Source organism: Lytechinus pictus, chromosome 7 (genome assembly GCF_037042905.1).
Source record: "Lytechinus pictus isolate F3 Inbred chromosome 7, Lp3.0, whole genome shotgun sequence".
Lineage (NCBI taxonomy): Eukaryota > Metazoa > Echinodermata > Echinoidea > Temnopleuroida > Toxopneustidae > Lytechinus > Lytechinus pictus.
Window position 1 is genome coordinate 19,289,323 of NC_087251.1, and position 24,554 is coordinate 19,313,876.

Sequence of the window (24,554 nt, forward strand, 5' to 3'; positions counted from 1 at the left end):
TCGAGGGCATGAAAAAATACCAATATATCTACAGAAAAAATCGATGAATTTATTAAAATACATAAAATCAATAAAAATTGACACCACAGACATACAACAAAAAAGAAAAAGAAAAGTAAAATTTTTCCCCAAAATCAGTTAATCCTAAGGTTTTTTTTCTGAAGTTGACATGTCTGTTTTGAAAACAGTTAACACACTCATCTGTATGTGACAAGTGAACTTGCCGATATAGGTTTCATGAGCCATGAATAATTGCATATGTTCAGGCCCTCTCATTTCGATGGTGCTTAAAAACAAAATTATTTTAACCACAAATGCATTTTTATATGTTCTTATTAATTTAGCAGAAGTTACACAGGTTAGCTTCATCGTTTTTTGATAACATAATTTTCCCCTTTGCTTACTATCCTATAGTAGTGAGATCAATCAAGACTGTATGGCAGGGTTTGCGATGAAATCAATGGCCAATGCAATTTACATCACTTTTCAACTCAAAAATTATACACTCTAAATTACAAAGATTTGTAAAAAATAAATCCATTACAGCTATGAATAGTGGCCAGTCGATGTAAGGATTTAAAATTGATCCTTAAAGGTTTAAATGTTAATGAATTTTGATTTAAACATCAATCTTTAAGATTTACATTATTATGCAAAGTCGTACATTACGCAGCTTCAAATTATTTTGAGGCGATCCATCAAAATGTGAGCTTACGCTATAACATCTTCCAAGATGATGATGTATAGGCCCTAAATTTCACAAATAGATTTGACTTCTATAAACTATTTGAAAAGTTTTTAACTTAGATGGTACTACTAATTGTTTTTGCCATGTTAACAATTATGTCAGAATCTGACACGAGATTTAAAAAGAAAATAATGTAGTTAATCTCATAGAGATGATATTTTGACCTTACACAGAACTGTACTTTCAGGTTTTTACCTCATTATGATCAATTAATCTGTTCACAATGGTTGTTTAAACCGTTGCTTATGCTATTCCGTATTCAAGGGGGCCTACTTTCATTTTTCTGTCAATGTTTTGAGTTGTTCTTTTTCTTGAAATAAAATACTTGTAACCTTGAAACTTGTTGTGTGTTCAATATTTGCTAATTTAATAGAGAAAGTGGACAACAATATAATGGCCCAGAAAGTGATTTTAGTATGCTCTAGAGTGCGATTTTCACATGTCAATTTCTTAAAGAGTCCTTAAAACCATCACTCATCTTTGGGTACTTTCTCAAACGATTTTCGACAAACAAATGCAAAAAAATACTTCGATGTAAAGGTGCAGTCATACTCTAATCATTATTACACTACCAAAGAAATAAGCACAAAAAGCGTCAATTGTTTAGAATTAATAATTTTATTCACAGCAAGTTTTTCAAAATATTTTATTACAAATTACATTTTCGCAATTCATTAAAATATATCTCTAATCTGTCAAACAAAAAGTAAATTTCCCACGAATCTAAAGATTTGAAAAATTCGTCAAAATATGTTTCTATAGTTGGGACATAAAACAATTTTACATTATGATGTAGATAAGATGGTACATGTATGATACTCAAATGTGAAGGATGATTTTTTTTCTTAGTAATATATTATAAATTTTACACATTAATGGTATAATACTTTGAAAGTCAAATCACTTTAAAACTATATACATACGAGATCAAAGCTGCCTATATACTAAGCTGTTTTTGATAATACTTATAATACATCAAAGTGTATAAAGTGCATAAATCATACAGGGTAGTGTATTATAATATTTATAGAGCTTTATCAGAATGGGAGTATAATACTTTTTATGATAAATCGTATCTATTAATGTCTGGAAAAGGATTTAAAATATTTGAAAATTTACAACTGGTGATAAACATTGTTTAAGGCAGATTACCATTAAAGGGAGAAGATCCCTCCTAATTTCAAGATAAGTTTTACTTTGGTATCGTCACTTGTGAACTCCTATCACAGGCCATGTGCTATGAATTTCCTTTAAATATGCCATTTTAGAAACGTTCATAATTCATATACTTATTTTGTCTATTTTCGCCTTAACGTACTTGATACGTTTTCTCTCGTTATTAGAATTACATTAAAACCAACTCGATATCAGGATTTCCACTTTAAAATGCTAATAATTGATATCCAAATTGACATTGGTGGTACTGGAGAGTTATAAGCTATAATGATTATTTTCATATCAAATATATTTAATTTAATTTTCTTCTTTCTTTTTATTATTTTGGGGGGGGCTCTTAGGGAGCTTCATCATTGCTTCAGTGATGGAAGGATGTATGGCTACCAGACGCAGATGGCGCTCTAGGTGAAGTAGTGGCCCTTGGTGTCACTTCATCGACACCGGGCATACCACCACCACCTGGTCGTCCAACCACGTTATTCATGTAATCCAAGTAGGAGTTATCACTACCCTGTGCCATCTTGCCCTTTGGAAGAGGATTGTTGGTGGTGTCAATTTTACCATTGACAACCCTACCATCATTGCCCACCAGTGCGACAGGAGGTGGGTCTAAGGGTCCCATCACGCCTGTTGGGGGCATGATGTCGTTGTAGGGGTTCCGTTGGGCGTAAGTTGGTGGAGGCATGCCGTACGATGGAAGCGGCTGGGCACCGTAGGCAGGGGGCATGGGGTCGGCCATTGAGTTCTGTGAGAGATAACGATATGAATTCATATGAGCTGACAATAAATACACAGGGTATTTTACTGCTACATTCATAAATTGCTATCATAACAACCTTTTGCAGCCCATGTATTCAATAATCAATATCGTAATGAACTCCTCCTCCTCGTAATGAACTTTCTCCTTCTTTTCAATTTTTTCTTGGTCCATTTTAGGAGGGGTGGGGGAACATTACCCTTCAAGTGTCCCATCTTATACGCGAGTGGGTCAAACAGCTATCATAACAACCATATAAAATGCTGGCTAAATTTTTAAGAGGAATTTATCCCTGACGGCAGGTTACTTTTAATATGAACAAAAACCATGTTAATGAAAGTTAGACGAAAATCTATCAAAAATAATAGACCTCCAAATTTTCAAAGTTTTATCTTTGTGTCATCACATTCTATCAGGCATACATCATGAATATCAATTTTATAAACTGCCATATTTTTGTTCAAAGAAAGTTTTTAACTGTAATATTTTAATGGTTCTTGATAACTAGAACATATTTTCCACAGAAGCAAATACATGACCTGTGGCGCGTAACACAAAACTTAGCAATCTTCGTAGAATACATATTTTTTTATTTTTGATTGCAATGACTACAATATACAATTATGCATCAAAATCTAGCATACGATCAATTGATAAAAGTGTTACGGGACCCTGAATGTATTATAAAAAACCAAAAACAATTTGAACTTTTTGAGAACAATATTAACTTTTTTACAAAGTTCTGGAATTTATACTTCTTGATTCACACGTGATCATAAAAAAATTACAAGTTCACAACTCCATTATTCCTTGATAATTCTTCTTCAAAACTTCATTATTATATATTTTTTCAATAAATTTCATCCTTCATAAACAAAAACAATTTTACATCAGGATAAACTTCCCCTATAAAACTAATGACAAGTACGCTGATAATGAAAGGCATGACACTTACTTGCGGTGGTGGTGGAGGTGGTACTGACTGGCCGTTTTCAATACTGGTAGAAGGTACAGCAGACCTTTTATTAATCTTCATTACCATACAGATCAAGAGAATCACAATGAAGATTAGGATAATAAACCCAGCAGCACATCCGATGGCGATATAGAGGACCAAACCTGTAGGAAAAGTAAAAGAATAATGATATGGTGATTATGGATTATTATGAGTAGTTACTTGATATCTGCTTGTAATACTGGAAGACCAGTTCGTATAGTTATCACAGTTCCGACGTACCCTATAGATGAATCTGACTTACTGGGGATCTTTCAGAGAAGACATAAAGGCACTTCAATAGTTTATGCATATACGTCACGTGCTAGCTATGTCAGCGCATACATGATCTTTTCCTAGGCATACTTAACGCCCCAGTTAAAAATACATAAAAAATAATAACTCCTAACTAAATTGTTCTATAAATAGATTGTGTTTCCTTGTGAACAAAATGAATGCTTCAACATTTCATGATTAATAATGCTCCATGAGCGAATAAATGGTCGATTCGGGAACACATTCCAATATACAGATGCACCTTTCAGCTTCCTGGAGGCGACGTCTGCATTAACCTGCTATGTAAGGTATATTCACTAGGCAATGGTTTTGGAATCCAATTTATATACGAATCGATTGTTGCTATGTCGAGCAAACGTCTTACAGCATTTCATACCATATATTACAGGTCTGTTAGATGACAAAGGTAAATTCGTCAAAGCAACAACAAAATGTAATATACAGTTGTTTTGAAGAATAGATTGATGGACTGAGGTTGCTCTGGATTTTGTTCAGTGAAGTAACAACATGCCGAGATCAAAATGATAATCAAAACAGTCACAAACTGTTTTATCTCTCAAGAAAGGAGGCAAATAATCGATTCACCTTTGATACATGTCTGCAATCAGCTCAAAGTTTGTTTCATTACGTTCAAAATGGTAAGAATGATTTCCACTAAAATGTGTTACAAATATTCAAATAAGCAAGTTCCTATATACAGGGGTGGATCCAGGATTTCATAATATAAACGTATATAAAATGTATCTAGTTGGTTTGGCGAAATATTTCTGACTAAAATGTTTTCACTTCTGAAAATTCTCTCTAAAATTACGAAAAGCAAAACAAATACAATAAATAAATGTATATGTTTTCACTATAACATCCAAAGAAGAGCACAGGGGGGTATATATACTCATCACCTCATCAGATAAGGGAGTCTGCCCCACCCTGGATCCGGGCCTGCATAATTTTATGAAGATTCTAAATCTCTCCCCGTTCTTAAAACGTGTACACTTAGACGAAAGATACTTACTTGTTAGTCCTTCAAGTTCATCAGCTATGTTTAAAAAAAAAGAAAAAGAAGAAAAAGAAATTGACATAATTGTGATACAGCAGAGATTATGATTTAGTTTTGAAATAATCATTTTTGTTTACATTTGATCTTTTGAACAAGCAATGCAAGATACACTAGAATGATAAAATTAAATATGCAAAATAGGAAGAAGAAAAAAAACAAACAATCAATTGGCTTCATAATTTCAAAGTTTAAGCCCATTATGTACTGTTTTGAATTGTTTATTTTAAATGCATTCTTGTTATTTTTTTTTAATTATCAGTATCATAAATGTGTCATGTGTCTGTTCTATTTAATCAACTTATTTATGTATGTTGATATTTTTTTATTGCTGTTGCCGATTTCTGTTAGGAAGCACCTTGCTCGACAAGCGTTTCTTGAGATACCACTCATATTTTAACCTTTGTAAAATTTTCTGTTGCATCATCTGAGAATAGATAAATGAATTGAATACAATGGTATATGAATTTATGAATAAACAGATAACCCCCCACACACACACACCCACACACATGATCAGGTAAATAGGAAATAATCAGTGTTCAGCTAAATAACTGACTGACTAATACCTTGGTCACATTTGCTCTACGGCGGCCGTACGGCGGCCGTAGATACCTGAATTCGAGAGATTTCTGCGGCGGCCGCAGAAAATCTGCGGTGGCCGCAGGGTCGACGTACGGCGGATTCCTACTTTTTACATGCCGTAGGGGTGGCCGTAGAATTTTAACTCAGAGTTATAACATTTTTTCTTTTCTACGCTCGCCGTAGAAATTAGACTAGCCGTAGGCATGGCGTAGAATGGTCTACGGCGGCCGTACGTCGAGCGTACGGTGGCCGTAGGGCTGCCCTCGTGTTTTTTTTCCCTCCTTTCCCCTTTTTCTTTTGTGTTATCTGCTCGGGAGCCACCAGTCGCGTATTTAGAATTTTGCACCTCGGGGGCCCGACCTATAATTTTGGCCCATGTGTACTTTTTGGGAAAAAAATGGCGACCCCTCCTCGTCTGGTAAACAGGTGCCTTAAATGCATGTTGAATTATCTTATTTCATAATCACATGAAAAAGAGCAACTGCAGACCACTTTTTTAATGATGACTTAATAAAAAGCAAACTATCCATGAATATGATGTAATACCACTTTTTTAAGAACAAATGTGACCAGGAAGCACAGATATTGCCCTTTCGCCAGCGGCTAACTTGGGTACAATATGACGTTATTATCATTATCATTATTATTATTATTATCATGGGGAGTTAAATGCTGATTTTTGTTGTTGTTTCATAGGGTGTAGTTCTTACTTAAGACTAACGCTTTTATTAACATCTTAACTTTATTCATAAAAACAAGTTAACATGGTTAAGGGAGATTTATTTCATAAGTCTAAATAAATAATGCGAACGCGATTTTTGATAACTTGTGTATAGACCTGAACATAGAATATTCTGAGAATATTTGTAAGCATGAGCAGGATGGGTATCTATCTATCTGTCAGGGCGAGCTGAAAATTGTCTATATTCCAAAATGACCCAAAGTTTGGAAATTCTAAGCATTATTGGTAATCATGAACAGGATGGGCACTTAAAAATTATTCGATGCGAGCGCGAAGCGCGAGCTGAACTTTTTTATGTTCCGTTCCAAAACTAGACATTCTACGCAATTTAGGTAATCATTAGGTGATCATTAACAGGATGTCATCTAACTAATCATTCGATGCGAGCGCGAAGCGCGAATCACCCCAAAGGTCGAATTTGCCCCCCCCCTTCCTAGGTCGAACATTACTGATCGTATAATATTCAGATCAGTGTCAAACATTAATTTGGCGACCCCCCCCCCTTCCTAGGTCGAACATCAATTTGGCGCCCCCGCACTTTTATTACTTCTCCCCCTTTCCCCTTTTGTCTTCTCTCATTTTCCCTTCTTCTTGTTTCCTTCTCTTTCTTTTCTCCCTTTTCTCTTTTTCTTCTTTCCCCCTCCTTTTTTATCTCCCTTTTCTTTCCCTTTCTTTCCTCCCTCTTTTTGGCGCCCCCTTTTCGCCTACCCGGGAGCCCGGGCCCCGAACCCCCCCTCCCTCCCGCCCAGAATGCGCGCATGGGCATAATGCGACACTTTGAAAACTTTCTGAAATGAAATGTCTCATGTAAAAATATCATGATGGGTGTGACAAGCAATTCACGGTATACTCACTGTAAAGTCCCCCTGCGGCCGCCGTGAGGGCGCCTTGCGGCCACCTCGCGTCTGCAGTAGTATTTGTCAAAAACCTACGGCCAGCGCAGGGTCGCCCTATAGGGCGACCGTACGTCATGATTTCAAGGGCATACGTCAGCCGCAGATTTTTTTTTCTCCATAAATTAAAAAATACGCCGTGCGGCGACCGTAACATATGTGACCGCTAGAGTAAGTGGCCGTGGAAATATTGCGGCGACCGTAGAATTGCTACTCGCCGTAGAAATTTTAGAATCTACGGCGGCCGTAGCAAATGTGACCAAGGTATTACTGTCTAACTAACTTTATAAAAAGATAATTGAATACATATTAGATGAATAGAAGAGAGATTGATAAATAAACAAATGAATGAACAAAAAATGAATAATTATGTAAAAAGATGTAACAATAAGCAATTAAATAAAAGAATGAATGAACAAATTAACCGACTATTTACTCAATTAGGCAGGCAAAGCACAAAACAACCATCTTTATTTGAAATAAGTGAATGTACACTGAAGGGATCTCGGCCAATTATTGATTGTTCAGTCCATACTCACTTTGAGCGGTGGTAGAAGGCGGTGCCGTGGATTGGACGGGCGTTCCCATAATTGTAAACTCAGTAAGATGCGTGCTCTCACAGGAAACCGTACTATCATCTACCGTTGTCGATGTCATACCATCCGTGCTCCAGTCATCGAGATCGCTGTCCCAATAGACGCAGCCGTAAGAGACCCCGGTCAAGGAGATCGTTAGAGGAAACGAAATGGTGACCGGTGTCGTCAGGCCACTCACGTTCAGTGTGGAACCTGGTGTGTGAATAATACGATAACGAGGATTTTATTTGAAGATGACCATTAAAAAATCTGTACAAATTTTAAGAAACGAAGGATATGGAGGCAACTCCACGAAATAACACAATGAAGATGAGGTTTTAAAATTGCAGAGAGTGATTTGTGAGAGTAAAGCAGAACTCAATGTCCAGAGCAAAAAAAAAATCGTCTTGCATGTATCCTTTTTTTCTCAGTTACGTTTGATGAAAGTTCCCATATACGGGAACGTTCTCTAACCATTTAAATTTTTCAAATCTAGCCCGTTCATCAGATAATTAATTAATCAAGAATTTAATTACTTCTGTAAATCTGCCTAAAAATCAGGAGTCCACAAAAATAGTTTGAGGGCCAAATCTTGTTATTGTCTTTGTTTCTTGTCTGTAGTTAGTCATCATTCTGCATGGTACTTTGTAAAAAGTTATAAAATGGGCAGTATGAAGGCCTACATCTTTCGGCGAAGTTGTATTATAATGGGTTTGTGTTGACCGTTGTTCAAGATGGGGATTTTAGATATAAATCTCCTTTCTCATGACATAAGAAGTTTGTTTTATCAAGTTTGTATGAATCTATGGAATTGTTTAATTCATGTTTAAGTTTGAATAACATCTTTCTTTGATAGAATATGTAACAGGTGAGAGATATGATCTACTTACCAGTAGACGGATTAGACAATTCAATTCCAATGATATCAGCTGCTCTATTATCAACATCATCCTGATCCATTGAGAACGGATCATTACTGGTCGAATAATGAGAGAATGTGATTGTTACTCCAGAACATGTCTCTCCATCGGCACAATCCCACGCACTTCCATACCTTACAGACAAAAGAAATGATGATTATATTAGTAATACTGATACTAATGGGATTATGCAACATCTGAGCGCTTTATACAAATGTTTCTAGGCAGGTTACGTTATTTCACTGGCTTCAACGTAGGTGATAAGAAGGCGCTTAAGCATTTTTCAGGAATTGATTTCTGCCAAGTTATTCATATAAGTGTAAATGAATTGTATTCATAGTCACAGCATTATAAATAGAAAAAAATATGAATTTCTAGTGATTTACTATCCTAGTAGTATACTGCCACCATTTATTTGGAACAATTAAGATTTTTCAAAGATTAAGATTCAGTCAAAATGATGAATTCAAGTCAAGTCGCCTTCAGGTACATCATAATACAACATTTTGTATGCAGATTATAGTTTCGTAGCCGTTAACATGATTGGCTGTTTCAAAATACGCCAAGTAGATTATTTTTTGAAGGAGCAATCGATTAACGCAAATACGTGGGAATCAATTAGAATTGTAATAATATTTATCAAAAAATAAAAGAACGTACAAACTGTTGAGTTCACTGCCGAAATCGATAGTCGCTGCTCCAGACCCGGAACTGGCAGATTCAAAACTCCCTGTAAGAAGAGCTCGCATGACGCCTACTGTGACGTCAGCCGAGATAATCTCTTGACGAGGTGCACCAAGCGCCAACGCTCCTGTCATTGATGTCGTGATCTTGCTTGTGATTTTACTGTGGTGGAAAAAGTTAAAGTCAAGTTTACCAGAGAATGTCCCAAAGAATTGAAATTAAATGTCTGGTATAATGTTAAGTAAGTGATGCAGGAAATAAGCTGTATTTGTGTAAATGAAAGTAAACCCAGAGAATACAATAAACATACTGATACAGAACAACCCGTCAAATGTTATCAATGCATCTGCTATTTAAAAAAATGATAAAAATTGGCTATTTGTCATTTATAGTGGTTTTGGGATCTTAGGGGGGTGGGAAAACTGTCAAGGGGTAAACTTTAAAAATATGTTTTAAAATAGCTGCACTCTATTTGGTTGTAATCTCGTTCAATCACATTCAAATTAAGTGATCAAACACACAATGGTAATAGAAATAATAAATATTCTTCTTTTTTAACACTTTTTTGTGTATTTTGCTCAAAGAATGCCTTCCATATAACATACTTGATCTTATTAAGCATGGGTCCGTTGTCTGTGGCAGTCAGTCCATCTCCAATGGTAGCTAGCTGATAGAGGATACTCTCTGCACTGGAATCAGGTATGGTAACGTCTTCACTCACGTATACATTCACGATCTGGAGGATGTAGCCGAGGAATGTATCTGATTGAAGGAAACATTACAAAGGAGTAGACTAACGATTGACAACATCGACTGTATTTTCTTTTATGTAATTTAAAAGCTTGTAATATGCAAAGAGTCTGGAGACAGCAATATCATTCAATTAAATTCAAGTTAAATCAAATTTAAGAATGGACTTTAAGGATTCAGATCCAATACTAGCCCTGAATCAAAACTCTACATCAATTCCTTACCACAGCTTATTGATATTCCTGGAAATGTCAATAAGCTGACACTGTGTCTTTTATAACACAACAGTGCCATGTGTCTCGAAAAAAGATATCGTGTATAAAAATATCATTAATTGTGGAGGTGCCGTGGCCGAGTGGTCTAAGGCCTGACTAGACATTGAAAGTCCGGGGTTTGATCCCCGGCCTAGGCACATATGCCGGTGAGCATTGCACCTTATCATCAGTGCTATTTTATTCTGCATTCAAATAAATGGAAATGCTCTATGCATTCTTGGTAAATAGGTGTGAGTATGATTTTTTTTAAATGGAGTAACAAAATTCATATGTTCAAATTGATGAAATGAAATATACTCATCGAGGAGCAGCAAGTTAAACAATGGCTTTAGGCAGTGCAGATTCGGTAGAAGGGTTGACAAAAGAAAACTTGTATTTTCTGGACTAAACTTGATTAAGATCTTACCTTGATCTGCTAGAGTCAACTGAGCTGGACTGACAGCTGCGATCTGGTCGATGAGAATCTGAGCGGTGGTCGTATCAAGAACTGTATTACTTAATACATTGGCGATCAGGACCATTTGTTCGGCTGCTGTTGCCGATGTCTCGTCGGATGCTACACGACGTCGTCTTGAAGCACTTTCGTCCACCTTGGATGCAAGCATATTACGATTAGCCAGAGCTCCGATGTGGTCACCTGGTAAGAAGCAAAGAAGACTGGTTAACATCTTTTGATCATTATACATGATGATAGAGAGTAACATAACTACTAAATTGTTAAATACGTTACCGACCTTACAAATTGTCGAATTCCAATGAATCATCGGTTTGAATGTGCCAAGCCAATTTTGGGTTGATTTTGCCACTTTTTTGGTAGGACACCAAACGATTTCGTATTTTGACCAACTCCTTTTTGTTAAAGTGTAGACATGTCAGTTTATTTTTAAGTTCGTGCACATGCGTTTATACCTATATCATAGTCATTTATCTGATACACAATTCAATGTAGAAAATGCCCCTTTTCAATATAAGTCATGCAGGAGATCGTTCTGAGGATTAAAGCAACGATTTTTATGTCTATATAGTTAGACTCCTACCAAATGGCGGCACTGTGTAAGCAATCCTTCACATTCAAATGAAGAACTTGAAAGAGTAAACAGAAGGAGTAGGGGAAGGGAGGCTGAAGAGGAGAAGGAGAATAAATAGGAGAAGGAGGAGGAGGAGAAGAAGAAGAAGAATAAGAAGAAGAAGAGGAAGAAGAAGAAGAGGAAGAAGAAGAAGAAGAAGAGGGAAAAGGGGAAGAAGAAGAACTATAACAAATAAATACTCTGCATTTCCAAACTTTGTATGGAATATGCAAATTATTATTTCTAACCTGCGAATGTCTTTGCATTTACGAAGTCAGCCTTGAAGGAATTGATGTCAGCAGCAGAAAAGCTTAACTTGAGTGAAACATTAGTTCCTGCTATCCAAGTAGCACACATCTCATTCTTGTCACAAACCTTTTTAAACGAAAATTAATGGATGACGAAAAAATTAGCATGATGTATGTACAATTTGTCAACTTTTTCTTACCAAATTTGAATTGAATTAAAGACCTATACTGATGAATTAGGAGTAACCTACCAAGGTACAATAATTGAATTATTAAGGTATTCTTTAGCGTAATAATTCTTTCAGTAAAATAAAATTTGACATATAAGTACTTTCGTATCATTAAACTGCTGAATCTAGCTATCATCACCGTTAGTATTATGCACCCCAAACACCATCATCATCATCATAACCACTACCACCATCATCGTCATCACTATTATCACCCTCTCCTAACTCATCGTCTGCTTTACTTTATAGTTCTCATCATGATTCACCCCATTATCATTATCATACTCTTGATCATTATCATTTTCATATTTGGTATTGAACTCACGGTGATGACGTATGTTCTGTTATCACTCCCCTCTAGCTTTGGTTTGCCCACACCGGTGAAGCTTGGTTCAGAGTTCTTCTCAGTGATGATCTCGAGTTCGCCGTCGGCTTTGACGACGGAGAGCTGGTAGTTGAGCGGGTAAGCGTCGACCGAGGTGACACAGTTCTCGGTGGTAAATATAACCTGCGATAATAAATCAACATATGCTCGTTTTTATCGAGGGCCTTGAGTGATTATTCTTCTGATTGCTTTGTCTACTTTTGCCTTGCTGCGGTTTTAAAACGTGCTTGTTGAATATTTATTTTTTTGACAATGATCACTGTCATAATAATGATTACATACATCACTAATACCACATTCGGCAAGAGGCCTGTAATAATAAAGAGATACAATGAATATTTTAATAATTTTTCACCTGTATTGTTCAATGTATTACATGCACTAAGGTTTCCATTTTTAATATCATTTCCTTTATGATAAGAAACTCATAACTAGTAAAATATTTGATACACCACCTTAACAATAGAATATCTTTGTAAGAACAGAGATGTGCCGACAGAGGAGCACCCGTATGATTCTTATTCTAAATGAACAATATAACCAGTGTGGAAATTCACCCTGATAAACAGCTACTTTCCTCTAATATACAAACATTGAAAGCTAGTCATTCATGGCAATGATAACGTCTTGACTGACTGACCTCATCGAGTTCTTCATAACTTGGCACGGAAAATTCGCATGATGTCGGGCCTGAACGGACTTCGACGTAGCTCTTTACCGTGCTGTACTGATCACCGATGTCAGTTACATTCAGTAAGAATGCATAGCTCGCGCCACGCTGGACAATCCCTGTGGTTTTTAGAAGAATGGTGGGAACGAAATTCAGTTTTAGCAAAGGTAATCGCTTGTTGAAGTTTTAATTTTCAAGCTTATTTACTTTTAAATCATAACATAAGAAAACAATCTTCACACAGTTAACACAATTTCAACCAAACAATACAAACACAGATATACTAATTAAAACGGTATCTTGTATGGTGTGCGGAAAAAATTAAACTTTGTACTTCTCATTAATTTTGTATAGTAAAGCTGAGGGAATGAAGAGAGCCAATAGTAGCGTACAGCTTGCATATAAAGTACTGTTTTTGTTTTCTCAACGAGCCACCATAGCATTTTATAGCAGGAGTGGAAAATGGCGACCGGCATTAATGTTGAATGTAGTCATTTAAACATTTTGAATATCTATCAGAAGTCCATCATGATTAAGGTATTGTAGTATTCTTCGTTGAGCATCAGTTTTAATGGAAGCATGCTGAACGCATCAGGAGCTTGTCGTGGCATTTATTCGAATCTTAACCGGCCGCCATAACCATGATGACAAAGAGAGATAGCGAGAAATTGTCCAAGATATGCCTACCTCTTTTACTATAAACACCAAATCGTCTTAAAATACAAATTTATCTTGGAAATACAGGTTATGACCCATTCCCGTAAAAAAAGAAGATGATGACACCTAAATAAATGAAGCTACTGTTAAAAGAATATCTAACCTTTATCAATAGTGATGGTTGCAATGCTGAAACCATCACCCGCTTCAAGAAGCTGCACATCTCCAAGTAGGTTGGAAGAATCAGTCAGGTCGATGTACGAATACCCTGAAGAAAAAAAAACACAATTTCAGATAAATATTAAAAACTCGCTGTCTTTCGTAATATTCCTGCATTCCCTTTGCTGATCCACATTTACATGCGTGAAAAACTGAATTACTTTAAAACACGTATCAACATATTTTTATATACATTCGTAAGTTCAAGGAAATACATCTCACTGTGTGTATTTGAGTTTTGTCAGACGTGTATCAATCAGATATGATCATTTACGTCTGGGACCGACCTTTAACGTCACCATCCGAAATACGTGACCAGGGCTCGAACCTCTGCTTCAATTTGTAACTTCCTCACAGCTTGGATTACAGGCGCACGCCACAACGCCCAGTTTTGGCGTGCATCTTAGCACTTTTAATGAATCTTCTTGAAAGCATTTCATCAACAATTTTCGTCTAACAAGTTGTCAGATCTAACAAATTTATTTTCAACGATCTCGAAGCACAGATGTCTGACAATCACTGTGGTCATTGTTTAAAAAAAAACTTGTCGGATAAATCATTCGACGAGTCCTTTCATTAAAAACACTCACCTAAATCAGAATGACTGATAGTTTTATGGGCCTATTTCATATTAATAATTTCATCTTCTTGTCTTGTAATGATTTTTTTGTAATATATATTCAAATGTATATATAAGAAATGAAAATATAATTCAAATATTTACCTGAAGTGGTATCCACAGTTTGGAATGAATAAGTAGAAAGGTCGGACGAGTGGAAGATGTATGCTGTAAGCTCAAGACTAACGTCATCATTGATTATATTATCCTCGTCGCTTGTAAACAGGATAATCTATAAAACACAAATTAAATAATAATGACAATAATAACATTCTCTTTAATAAAGTGCTTAAACGTCGGAATGGCAGCTCTAAGTGCATTAAAGAAATAACATCTGTCACGTGACGCTAGGTTGCGGTGCCGGGTTTCGAGCACCCGACCCTCTGATTATAAGATAGATATTCGTACTACTACACAGACACTTCCACTAACCTACCATTTTAAAAACTGGAATGCAAATATGATTTAGAGATAAAAGGTAAATGCGACTCTGGTACAGATGGTGTGAGATTTCTGATCTGCAAATAATGCCATCGCCATTCCTTATTGATCTTATTTGAATAAACACACAAATCACAAATTAACATTGTGGAGTACACGAGACATAACGACTTGCTGATACGACCCCGCGTCAAAGAACCAAGCATCAGTTGTCTCACCTAAACTTTTAACGGGAGGATCTAGACACAACATTGATTTGATTTGATTTGATTTGGTATGGTAATAACCCCCTTTTTATCTGGAGAGAATGCATTTTTCATCATTTTAAGATTCGTATCTCATAACGAAACTAATTGCAAATTCAAAGCAAAATATTCCTTCAGATGATATATATTATTGCAAATATTGTGAATATATACCTTTGGTGGATTTCCATTTACAGCTGATATGGTGACAAATGTTTGTGCCGTTCTCGTTTCCTTGCGTACCACCAGGGTAAATACATATGTCTTTTCTGCTTCGAGTGCCTGAGCATCGAATTCGAGCACGCCGACGTCGTTATTGCTGGTGTTGACAATCAGCGAACCGAGAGAGTCAGGATCGAATGACCAACAGGCAGAGTTGTCAGTCGTCTGTGTGATAAAAAAAACCCAGGAAATAACAAGATAAGATGAAAATTTGAGTTTTCAACTAAAATATCAGAATTATGCTACTAATGTTTGTAATAGCTACTCCCACTTGCCAGGAAAATACACAAGTGATTTAATTTTCAAGCTTATGACCGTTTGGTAAACCCGTGTCCAGATAAGTATTTTATTTTATTTTATATCTATCATATCTATTGAGATTAGTAAACATCCAAGCAGTTTTCTTATTAAGTACTTAATCTCATTTTGATAATAATACCGTTACGTTGTATACATTATGAAAGAATATGAGAGTCATTATGTCTCCTTCTCACTGTCGTGCTGTCCGCTACGAACACCATGATTTGCCTTCCATAAGTGATCGCGAGAACTTTCGAGGTATTTAATCTTTTCTGCGATCAGTACGATTGCCACGACTGATCTGATACGAACTAATACGATCACTGGGATTATTACTACGATTATCCCCGTTTCAATCGTGGGCGAATCGTGAAAGTGGAAAATTAGTATCATTGTTCCTCACCTGTTCACACAACCAAGTGTACTCCCAATCACGGGCCTGTTCATCGGGATCAATGGAGTTGGTACCGTCCAAGGAGACGGTCCCGCTGTCGCGACCTACGATGAACTCTTTAGCGCCGTCGATCTTGGCGATAAGGTCCGATTGATGTGTGGTGACGAGGATAGATGTCTGGGTGGCTTGGTTAGGTGTACTTGATTTGTACACCGTCACAGTGAATAATATGTTCTCTCCACCTGTAGAAGAAGAAATAGAGATGTGTCATTTCTCGTTGATTGATTAGAAAGAAAAAAATCAGAAATGTATACGTCCCTCCGCCAATGTCCCGTTCCTTTTGGTTGAGCTACATAATTATGTATAAGTATTGTGTGTATGATTTTTCTGATTTCACTTTGTGTCATTACTAGGTATATATAATTCAATACTTTCTTTGATAATTGTGTTCTCTTACCTAAATTTTAGCACTTTTTTCTCAGAACTTCACTTTAATCTCTATCTGATACCCATATCCCTCTTATCCCCCTCCCCTCTCCAACCCTCCCTCCCTATCTTTCACACCCTCTCTCTCTCACTCTCCTTCCCTCCCTCTCTCATTCTCACTTTTTGCAGTCACTTTCTATTCCCCATCTCTCTCTCTCTCTCTTTCTCTATTCGTATCCCATTTTAAACAAGGAAATAATAACTGAAATGTTTATTCTGCTAGATCGTTCTCCATATAACACCCAATGAATCTATGTTAGATATGAACCTATAGTCTCGCCTTCCATTCTTCCCTAGAGCCTGACCTAATATATCTCACCTGGAAGTGATCCCTCATCAACCCTTAATGCACGTGTGTACATAGTGAAGAGATTGAGAGCGACATCGGTGTTGTTCACCGACCATTCGATCACAGTTTCGCCAGCTGGCACACACTCAGAGTAGTACTTGATGTCGGCGACCAGATAGAACCTGTACGATAAAAAAGTAGTTCATTATCGGGAATCGGGATGTACGTTTTCACACAGAAATGAACGTTATTACCCACTCTGGTATGAATTGATTACACCGAGATTACTCTCAAGTTCGAATGATGATTTTGATGCAGTTTTTCACAACTGTCACCATGGTGACTTCTCGTTTCCTTAGAATAGTCGAGGTCCAGTGGATAAAATTTGGGCTGCGGATCACAGGGTTTGAAGTCCCGCTCTGGCACTAATCGTGCTAATGTCCTGAGGCTAGGTAATAATGTACATTTGCCACCATCGACCCAGACGAGCTAATGAGGAATCACTAGGAAATTTGAAAGTGCCATAATTATGTTTCGCTTTTCTTAAGTCGGAGGTAATGAATGTGTAGCGACAAGAGACTCTCGGACAGACCGGAGCATTATATCAGAGATAGTTGATTTTATTATTACCTTCAAATGATAAACAAAAGAGTTATTAATTGCTAATTAGTCACATTCATTTATTATATATCGATCTGTTTAGAAAATGGTAAGTTTACGACCAAGTCACTAACACTAAAGTATATCATCTTCAAAGGGGGTTTCCTAGACTTACAGGACCCTCTATGTTTAATGAGGTGTCTGAACATGATCCTCCTAGATAACAGTTCAGTATGTAAGACCGAGTTCTGCTTTGCTTTGTAATAGTTCTAGCTATGTATAACATTTCAGTTTTGCCTCTGTTAAAAGAATATTTCCATTTCCTTTGGCTTCGTATTGTTATATTATACAAAGAGAAGAACAATTATGAAAGGAAACAGAACTTACATATCAGCCACTTTGACGTAGTCAACATCGACACCACGTGGTTGAATGTTTACCTCTGGTGCTAGAGTAGCTGAACGTACAACGGTCAGGGAAGCAGAGTCAGATTGACCAAGGAAATTAGTTACGTTCAACGTGAAGTCATATTCCTCATCAGCTTCGGTTAGAAGGGATCCATCTAGGACAAGATCTGCAAACCCGTAACCACCTTGGGCCGCTATATGTTAAAAAAGGAATGCAATATAAGAATGTAGGTTATGATAATATATTGCTATTCGTATAGAGCTATAAGCTTAAAGAGAAACTCGGTATAAGTGTTATTCATCGCACCGTAGAACCCCACCAAAAAAGCTTAGAGTAATAATAACAGTTATCTTTCGAGTTATGACGGCAGGTAGACGGACGTTCGATCAATATATGATCAAGTCTAGAGCGATATCTTTTCTGACCATCTTCAACGTACCGTTATCATTTCGAGATTTCATAATCTCTGCAAATACTACTGCCTTACCATTGGTAGTATCAAGAGCGTCGGTGAGGTTTGCATCGACAGTAGAAGCGCTGACGGACCACTCGTAAATGAGAGGTCTGGCTCCAGAACCAGTAGATTTACGTCCATTCAGTACGAGATTCCCGCAGCTTGGTATCTTAGATGGTCCAGAGAGGAAAGCTGTTGGAATGAGCGGTGTATCTGGGGCCTGGATGGCTACGCTACCGTTAGCAGCGTAAGAATAATCCTGCAAGAACGCGTACACAGAATCGTTCTTAAGTGTCAAACTGTCCCCTGTGAAAACAAGAAAACAGAAAAGCGCCTTATTTTCAAATTGTTGAGAGGTGATCATGATGATTACAAATGGTATATGCAACAAATTATTTTTCGACGAGGTGACATCGACTTCAATTCCAAAATTTTCAAACGTTTATCTTTTTCTTAATCTGCATTGCCTAATTTGGGGACAAGGAGCATATTTCCCTGTTATGATTTTCAGTATTAAACTATTTCTCGCACCAAACAGATGAACGATTGAGCAAATTGCTCTCTGACATTCCGAGCATACTCACCGATGCTGAAGAGGTTGTTCCCGGTGCCAAAGATGACAACCAGTTTCATAGGACCAGCCCAGATACACCAGGCACCCTTTCCAAGGCCATCAACATCCTCAAATATATCATCACAAGACCCGAGATCGTAATAGTGAACAGGTTCGCCAAACTCCACCCATAGGAAAGCACCTTGTTTGGGGGAAATATATAGGAAAGCAATTATGATTGATTTTATTAGCTTGATTAGGCACTGCGTGTCTCTAATCAATTTATTGTTTTATTGAATTATTATCATTTTGTAAATTCAAAGTTTATTGGTAACCAAATTGAGTTTAAAATGGTTGCGCTAAAGTAGCTTGATGTTTCATATCGCCTTAGATTTCCTGGTTTTGGTTATGGAATTCGGCAACTTTGACAAAGAAAGTAAATTAGCAAACGAGAGTATTGAATGTGGCAACGAAATGTCGCAAAGTTTGCGTCAAGGGTGTTGGCGACAACAAGTTACAAATGTCGTGTCTGAAATCGTTGAGTTTGAGGTAAACTAGTCGAATTGTAAGTTAAAGTTGAATTACCAATGGACTCGAAATTCAAGGCGATATAAATTATAAATCGATCGCACTTTAGCGGAAACGAAGATTCTAAAACAAAGCAAAGCTCGAAACTAAAACCGCCAAATTCAAACGTTAGGTAAAGACGTCGAATTAACGATCAATGTTCCTGAAGCTTCAGTCTAGTTTACATCAAGGGAACCAAACCATGCGCGTTTTGTTCTGTTATTCTCTTATGATATTGAATACCACAGACCAACTGATATACGTAGGCCTACCTGTTGAAGAAAACTGAGCTAAATCAATGGTCGGAGCGCTCCAATAAGCAGTCAACGTCACTTCGTCACCAATAAGACTGTCCTGTCCGTTTATGCTTGGGAAGGCGAAGAATCGACCCGACGTCGTTGGTAAGATAAAGTCTACGGTGAACTTTCTGTCGTTTGTGAATGTTCCTGCACTCATCCACACTGTTTCAGCTGTGGAAGATGAATTTATTAGATGGACATTAGAATGTTAAATGGAGGGGGTGAGGGATGCCAAACAATAAGGTTGTAGGTTTTAAGTAGAGGTAATTACTTTGAGGTAATTACATTAAGGTAATTACTTTGAGGATGGACAGAATCACTGTATTGGACAATTTGTAAATGAGCGATGAAAGTGAGAAGCAATATATGATAATATTGAAATTGATGATTAAATTTGAAATAGATTTTGCGAGTGGAAAGGTCTTGTAGGCTGGGAATTAAAAGAAGTTCAATTAGCATCTTGATGCTGAAAAACTAAAAAGAACTGATTTGACCAATAAATACCAATGTTGTATAAGCTTTGGGCGTCTTTTCTTATAAATTCTTTTGAACGGGTTTTAGCAGTAAATTTAAAAGTGAAGGCTTTAGATATCTACATTTATTTGAGCAAGAACGAAAACAAAACCCGACAAATTGTCATCATTTAGCATAATTAAAGAACAACCGCTTTTTTATATAGAATACCTATTTAGGGTTAAGGGTTATAGTATCGATTTTTTTTGGTTTCAATTAAAAGTTTAAAACATCAAATACAATGAGCCTGGTTGAAGCAGTTGCAGTGGCGCTCGGCCCACACTGGAATCAAGTTTCTATATCGCAATTAACTTTTAGATGGGAAGCAAGTATCTGGGCACATGTGCATCACAATTTCCTCGCTACATAAAAGTTTTTACGTTATTCTCATAGAATTCGACAATATGTTCTCAGTTGATTTTCTTTTTTTTTCAATTATGATTTGTTAACTTACGGTCATCTTCAGGTGAAACAAAGACCGAAGGAATGACATTGTAATCAGACAATGACATGAAGTCTGAGAATGAACCAGATGGAGCAGTGATCTCAAAGGTTTGTAGTCTTGGCACCTTGGTAACTAAAGCTTCGGTAGGACTGATGCTGTTGAAGCTGATATCTGACAAAGGTTGTAGGAAGAAGAAGTATTATCATATATTAAGCAAATGGTATATTGATTGCGATTTTATCATTATTTACTTATATATTTATCTATTTATTTGTTTTATTACTTATTTATTTAATTATTCATTTATTAATTAATTTGTTAATTAATTAATTAATTTATTCATTTATTTATTGGGGTAAAGCCTGAAATTGTTTATATAAACATTAGTTAGGAAAATGATTCGTTATTACAATAACCATACCAATACACAATTGTAAAAATAAATCCTTCCTCATCATTATCGTCACCCTCTCCCTGTGAATGGCGCCCGATCATTAAAAGCACACAAACTTACCTTCATATACATAGATACTCTGTCTGAATTCAGAGAGTGAGTCGCTGTTGCGCTTGATTGCCAGATCATATTCACCTGCATATACAAAGATAATCGTTAAAAGATGAATCAAGATGTGAGCATGTGACGGTATCGTAATCTAAAATGCTAAACACGGCTGAAAAAACTTAAGAAGGAATGATAATGGTATTAAAATCAAGGGTTTTATTCGTTAACTTGTACAAAGTAATATCATTCCTACATTAAGTTTCCATTTAAGAAGCATTTAAGTGCACTATGTACATGATGTAATTATTTTAATTGCCTCTAATCAGCTGACAGTATGAATTATTATGCAAGTTTTAATGATGCATTTTTTCCACAAATACATACTGTCACTTTTTTTTTTGGGGGGGGGGGGGTTCGATCTTGGCTTATGTATGCACAGATCAGCAGACTCTATCAATCATATTATCAATAATCAATCGCTGAAGCTGCAAGATTCTTATCGATATAACTTACCTGCATCCAAGGCCGGGGTGGTACATTCAAGTTCAAAGTAGCTGATGAGATCGCCAATCTCTGCTTCGTATTGTTCACCGCTGTTGTCAATGAAGACACATGATAGAGATGCATCGCTGCTGAACCCTGCTCCTACCACGTGGATCTGAAGAATAACGAAATTAAAAAAAACCCAGGAAACATGGTTCAGGAGCGGCGAATCCTTGATGTATGCCATTTTAAGCAAATATATTTGGGAATTACACATTTTCTAAAATTTTTTAATAGAACAACGTGTGTTCAACGGGCAATACATTATTTGCTAAAAACTAGTTTTAAGCGAAACGTCACGTTGGAATGTATTTAAGATTAAGTCCAATACAGAAAGGAAAGGATGGTCATATTGGTAAGTCAAAGGAAATTGAACCTTTATAAACGCACACAAAATATGTAAAGAGATCAAAACGTTTATTCTTCTTCTTCTTTAACTCTGGTATATCAGTTTTGAGTTGCGGTGTACCGCAAGGTTCTATATTGGGTCCATTGTTATTTCTGATTTATATCAATGATATTTGTTTGGTATCAAACACATTGAATTATATATTATTTGCTGATGACACAAGTGTTTTCCTATCACACCGTGATATTGATATCTTAGAAACACCATCAATATAATGTTGAACTTCCGAAACTATCTAAATGGTTTGGAAGTAATATGTTATCACTGAATGTTAAAAAGACTAATTATATACACTTTAAAGGCAGGAAGTCATGTGCTGACCATGATTTAAGATTGAAACTTGACAATGCTTTGTTGGAAAGAAAGACGTCTACGAGGTTCCTTGGGGTCTACATCAATGATCAACTTAACTGGAATGATCACTTGAAACACATCAGTAAACCAATTTCTCGAAATATAGGTATACTGTATAAAGTTAAGTACCTTGTACCTTATAAAATACTTTACATGTTGTACAATACTCTTATTCTACCTTATTTATCATATTGCAATATTCTTTGGGCAACATCAACGAGTGTCACAAACCCAATTCTTCTGTTGCAAAAGAAAGCAATTCGTATTTGTGCTGGAGTTGATTACCGTGATCATACGCGCCCTCTCTTTATAAAGCTGCAATGTCTTACTGTTGATGATGTCCATTTTCTTCAAACTTCCCTTTTTATGATTCGATTTAATGCCAAAATGTTACCTACCTGCTTTTCCACTATGTTTCAACAAAATAATACTATCCATACCTACCACACAAGACAAGCATCTAATATGCATTTGTATAACCCTCGCACGCTGTTGGCTCACAAATCTATCAGACATTATGGACCTGATGTTTGGAATTCCCTACCTACTAGTACTAGGAATATATTATCAGTGCATTCCTTCAAAAGGGCGGGAAAACGCATACTTGTCTCTATTAAAGATGTAACTTTTTAGCAAGACACATTTTTGTTGTACTATACATCTTAAACTTAAAGATTGATATAATTTCAATAATTATTACGCCTCACACACTCCTTGTAAATATTTGTAAATAGTTGTGGCACATATAATTTGTTTTTTGTGCGTAATCATTAGTTTTTAATTTTTAGTATTCTTTTATATTTATGTATGTATTTTATATATCCAAAGGTGTGACAACAGCTCAAGCATCTGCTTATGTTGTCATACCACTGCATGTCTGCAGCCTTGGTATAATCAGTTGTGTAAATGATCATAATTATACATTATTATTATGTAAAATTTAATGTATTTAATGTTGTGATGGTCACACTATGTACATTGTCATGACATGCAGAAACGAATAAATAAATAAATAAATAAAAATAAATAAAGGTGACAAGATTCACTAAAATGTTGGGCGTCCCACTTATTGAAACCTAATGGCGTTTCTGATTCAAACTGCTTTCAGGAATTAAACTTGATCTATGCAGTAATAAAATTTTAGACCGAAAGCCCAAGCTGACCCAATTTTATACTTTTTTTCAAATCAAGGGTAAATAGAGTGTATTGAGAACGAGAACAAAACATTTACTAAGTTCAAGATAAAGAATTCATCTTGAATCGTGCATCTTAACAATGCATTTACATCTATAGGGCTTATGTATACACAATCAGGACGAACTCACCTTAGTCGCTTTGTTTGGTAGCACATTAGGAGTAATTTCTAACACACCAACACAATCTGAGCCGTCTCCGCCACAAGTCCCACACGCATCATATTCCTCACCACTGTCATCAAAGAACAAATTCAACATTTAGTAGTTTGATCACGGGAATGAAAAAAAAAAAAAACGAAGCTCAGAGACAGCCTTTTGTCTCAGAGAATGAATACCAAATGTACAGAATTATAATTTATGGAAGATGGTATATTACAGACAAAATAAAAATGATTAATTTTGTCTAAATCTTTTTTTTTAAATATACATTTATGATACTAATATTCGATGGTGTGCTAGGAGCAAATAATGTATGTACCTGGCGGGAACCCCGTCGCAACCAGCACAAGATTGTTCGTCAGCACTTGGATCGCTATCACATTGACCGCACGCATTAATCCCTTCGTCGATTTCGAGTCCTGTGTTACCACCATAGCATTCACCGCAGTCATTTTCCTGAGCTCGAGGGAATCCTATGTAAAAAAATGAGATTTTGGATGAAATTATTTAACCTCTAAACTGGCTCCGTAAAAAGTTACATGCAGCAAATAAATTTAATGTAATAATTCCCTGAAATGCACATTTCAATAAAGGGGGGGGGGGGGTCATAATGTCACTTACAGGTTTTTT

The 24,554-nt window shown here is 36.3% G+C and overlaps 1 protein-coding gene across 1 annotated transcript in view; it reads right to left on the reverse strand.

Annotated features, from left to right (window-relative positions):
- Positions 1 to 1,347: 1,347 nt before the first annotated feature.
- LOC129264802 (uncharacterized) overlaps positions 1,348 to 24,554 on the reverse strand; it is a 36,060-nt gene continuing 12,853 nt past the window's right edge. The window contains exons 4-28 of the mRNA XM_054902746.2: positions 24,244 to 24,397; positions 23,895 to 23,997; positions 21,777 to 21,921; positions 21,276 to 21,350; positions 20,771 to 20,932; positions 19,777 to 19,974; positions 18,969 to 19,139; positions 18,418 to 18,690; positions 17,910 to 18,123; positions 16,953 to 17,104; positions 16,157 to 16,389; positions 15,406 to 15,618; positions 14,651 to 14,777; positions 13,871 to 13,975; positions 13,021 to 13,169; positions 12,321 to 12,503; positions 11,766 to 11,892; positions 10,857 to 11,087; positions 10,031 to 10,187; positions 9,402 to 9,587; positions 8,712 to 8,875; positions 7,786 to 8,034; positions 4,985 to 5,008; positions 3,637 to 3,800; positions 1,348 to 2,669 (exon numbers count right to left, since the gene is read on the reverse strand). Of these exons, the coding sequence (XP_054758721.2) occupies positions 2,283 to 2,669; positions 3,637 to 3,800; positions 4,985 to 5,008; positions 7,786 to 8,034; positions 8,712 to 8,875; positions 9,402 to 9,587; positions 10,031 to 10,187; positions 10,857 to 11,087; positions 11,766 to 11,892; positions 12,321 to 12,503; positions 13,021 to 13,169; positions 13,871 to 13,975; positions 14,651 to 14,777; positions 15,406 to 15,618; positions 16,157 to 16,389; positions 16,953 to 17,104; positions 17,910 to 18,123; positions 18,418 to 18,690; positions 18,969 to 19,139; positions 19,777 to 19,974; positions 20,771 to 20,932; positions 21,276 to 21,350; positions 21,777 to 21,921; positions 23,895 to 23,997; positions 24,244 to 24,397 (4,346 nt within the window). The 3' untranslated portion in view covers positions 1,348 to 2,282. The remainder of the gene's footprint in view (positions 2,670 to 3,636; positions 3,801 to 4,984; positions 5,009 to 7,785; positions 8,035 to 8,711; positions 8,876 to 9,401; positions 9,588 to 10,030; positions 10,188 to 10,856; positions 11,088 to 11,765; positions 11,893 to 12,320; positions 12,504 to 13,020; positions 13,170 to 13,870; positions 13,976 to 14,650; positions 14,778 to 15,405; positions 15,619 to 16,156; positions 16,390 to 16,952; positions 17,105 to 17,909; positions 18,124 to 18,417; positions 18,691 to 18,968; positions 19,140 to 19,776; positions 19,975 to 20,770; positions 20,933 to 21,275; positions 21,351 to 21,776; positions 21,922 to 23,894; positions 23,998 to 24,243; positions 24,398 to 24,554) is intronic.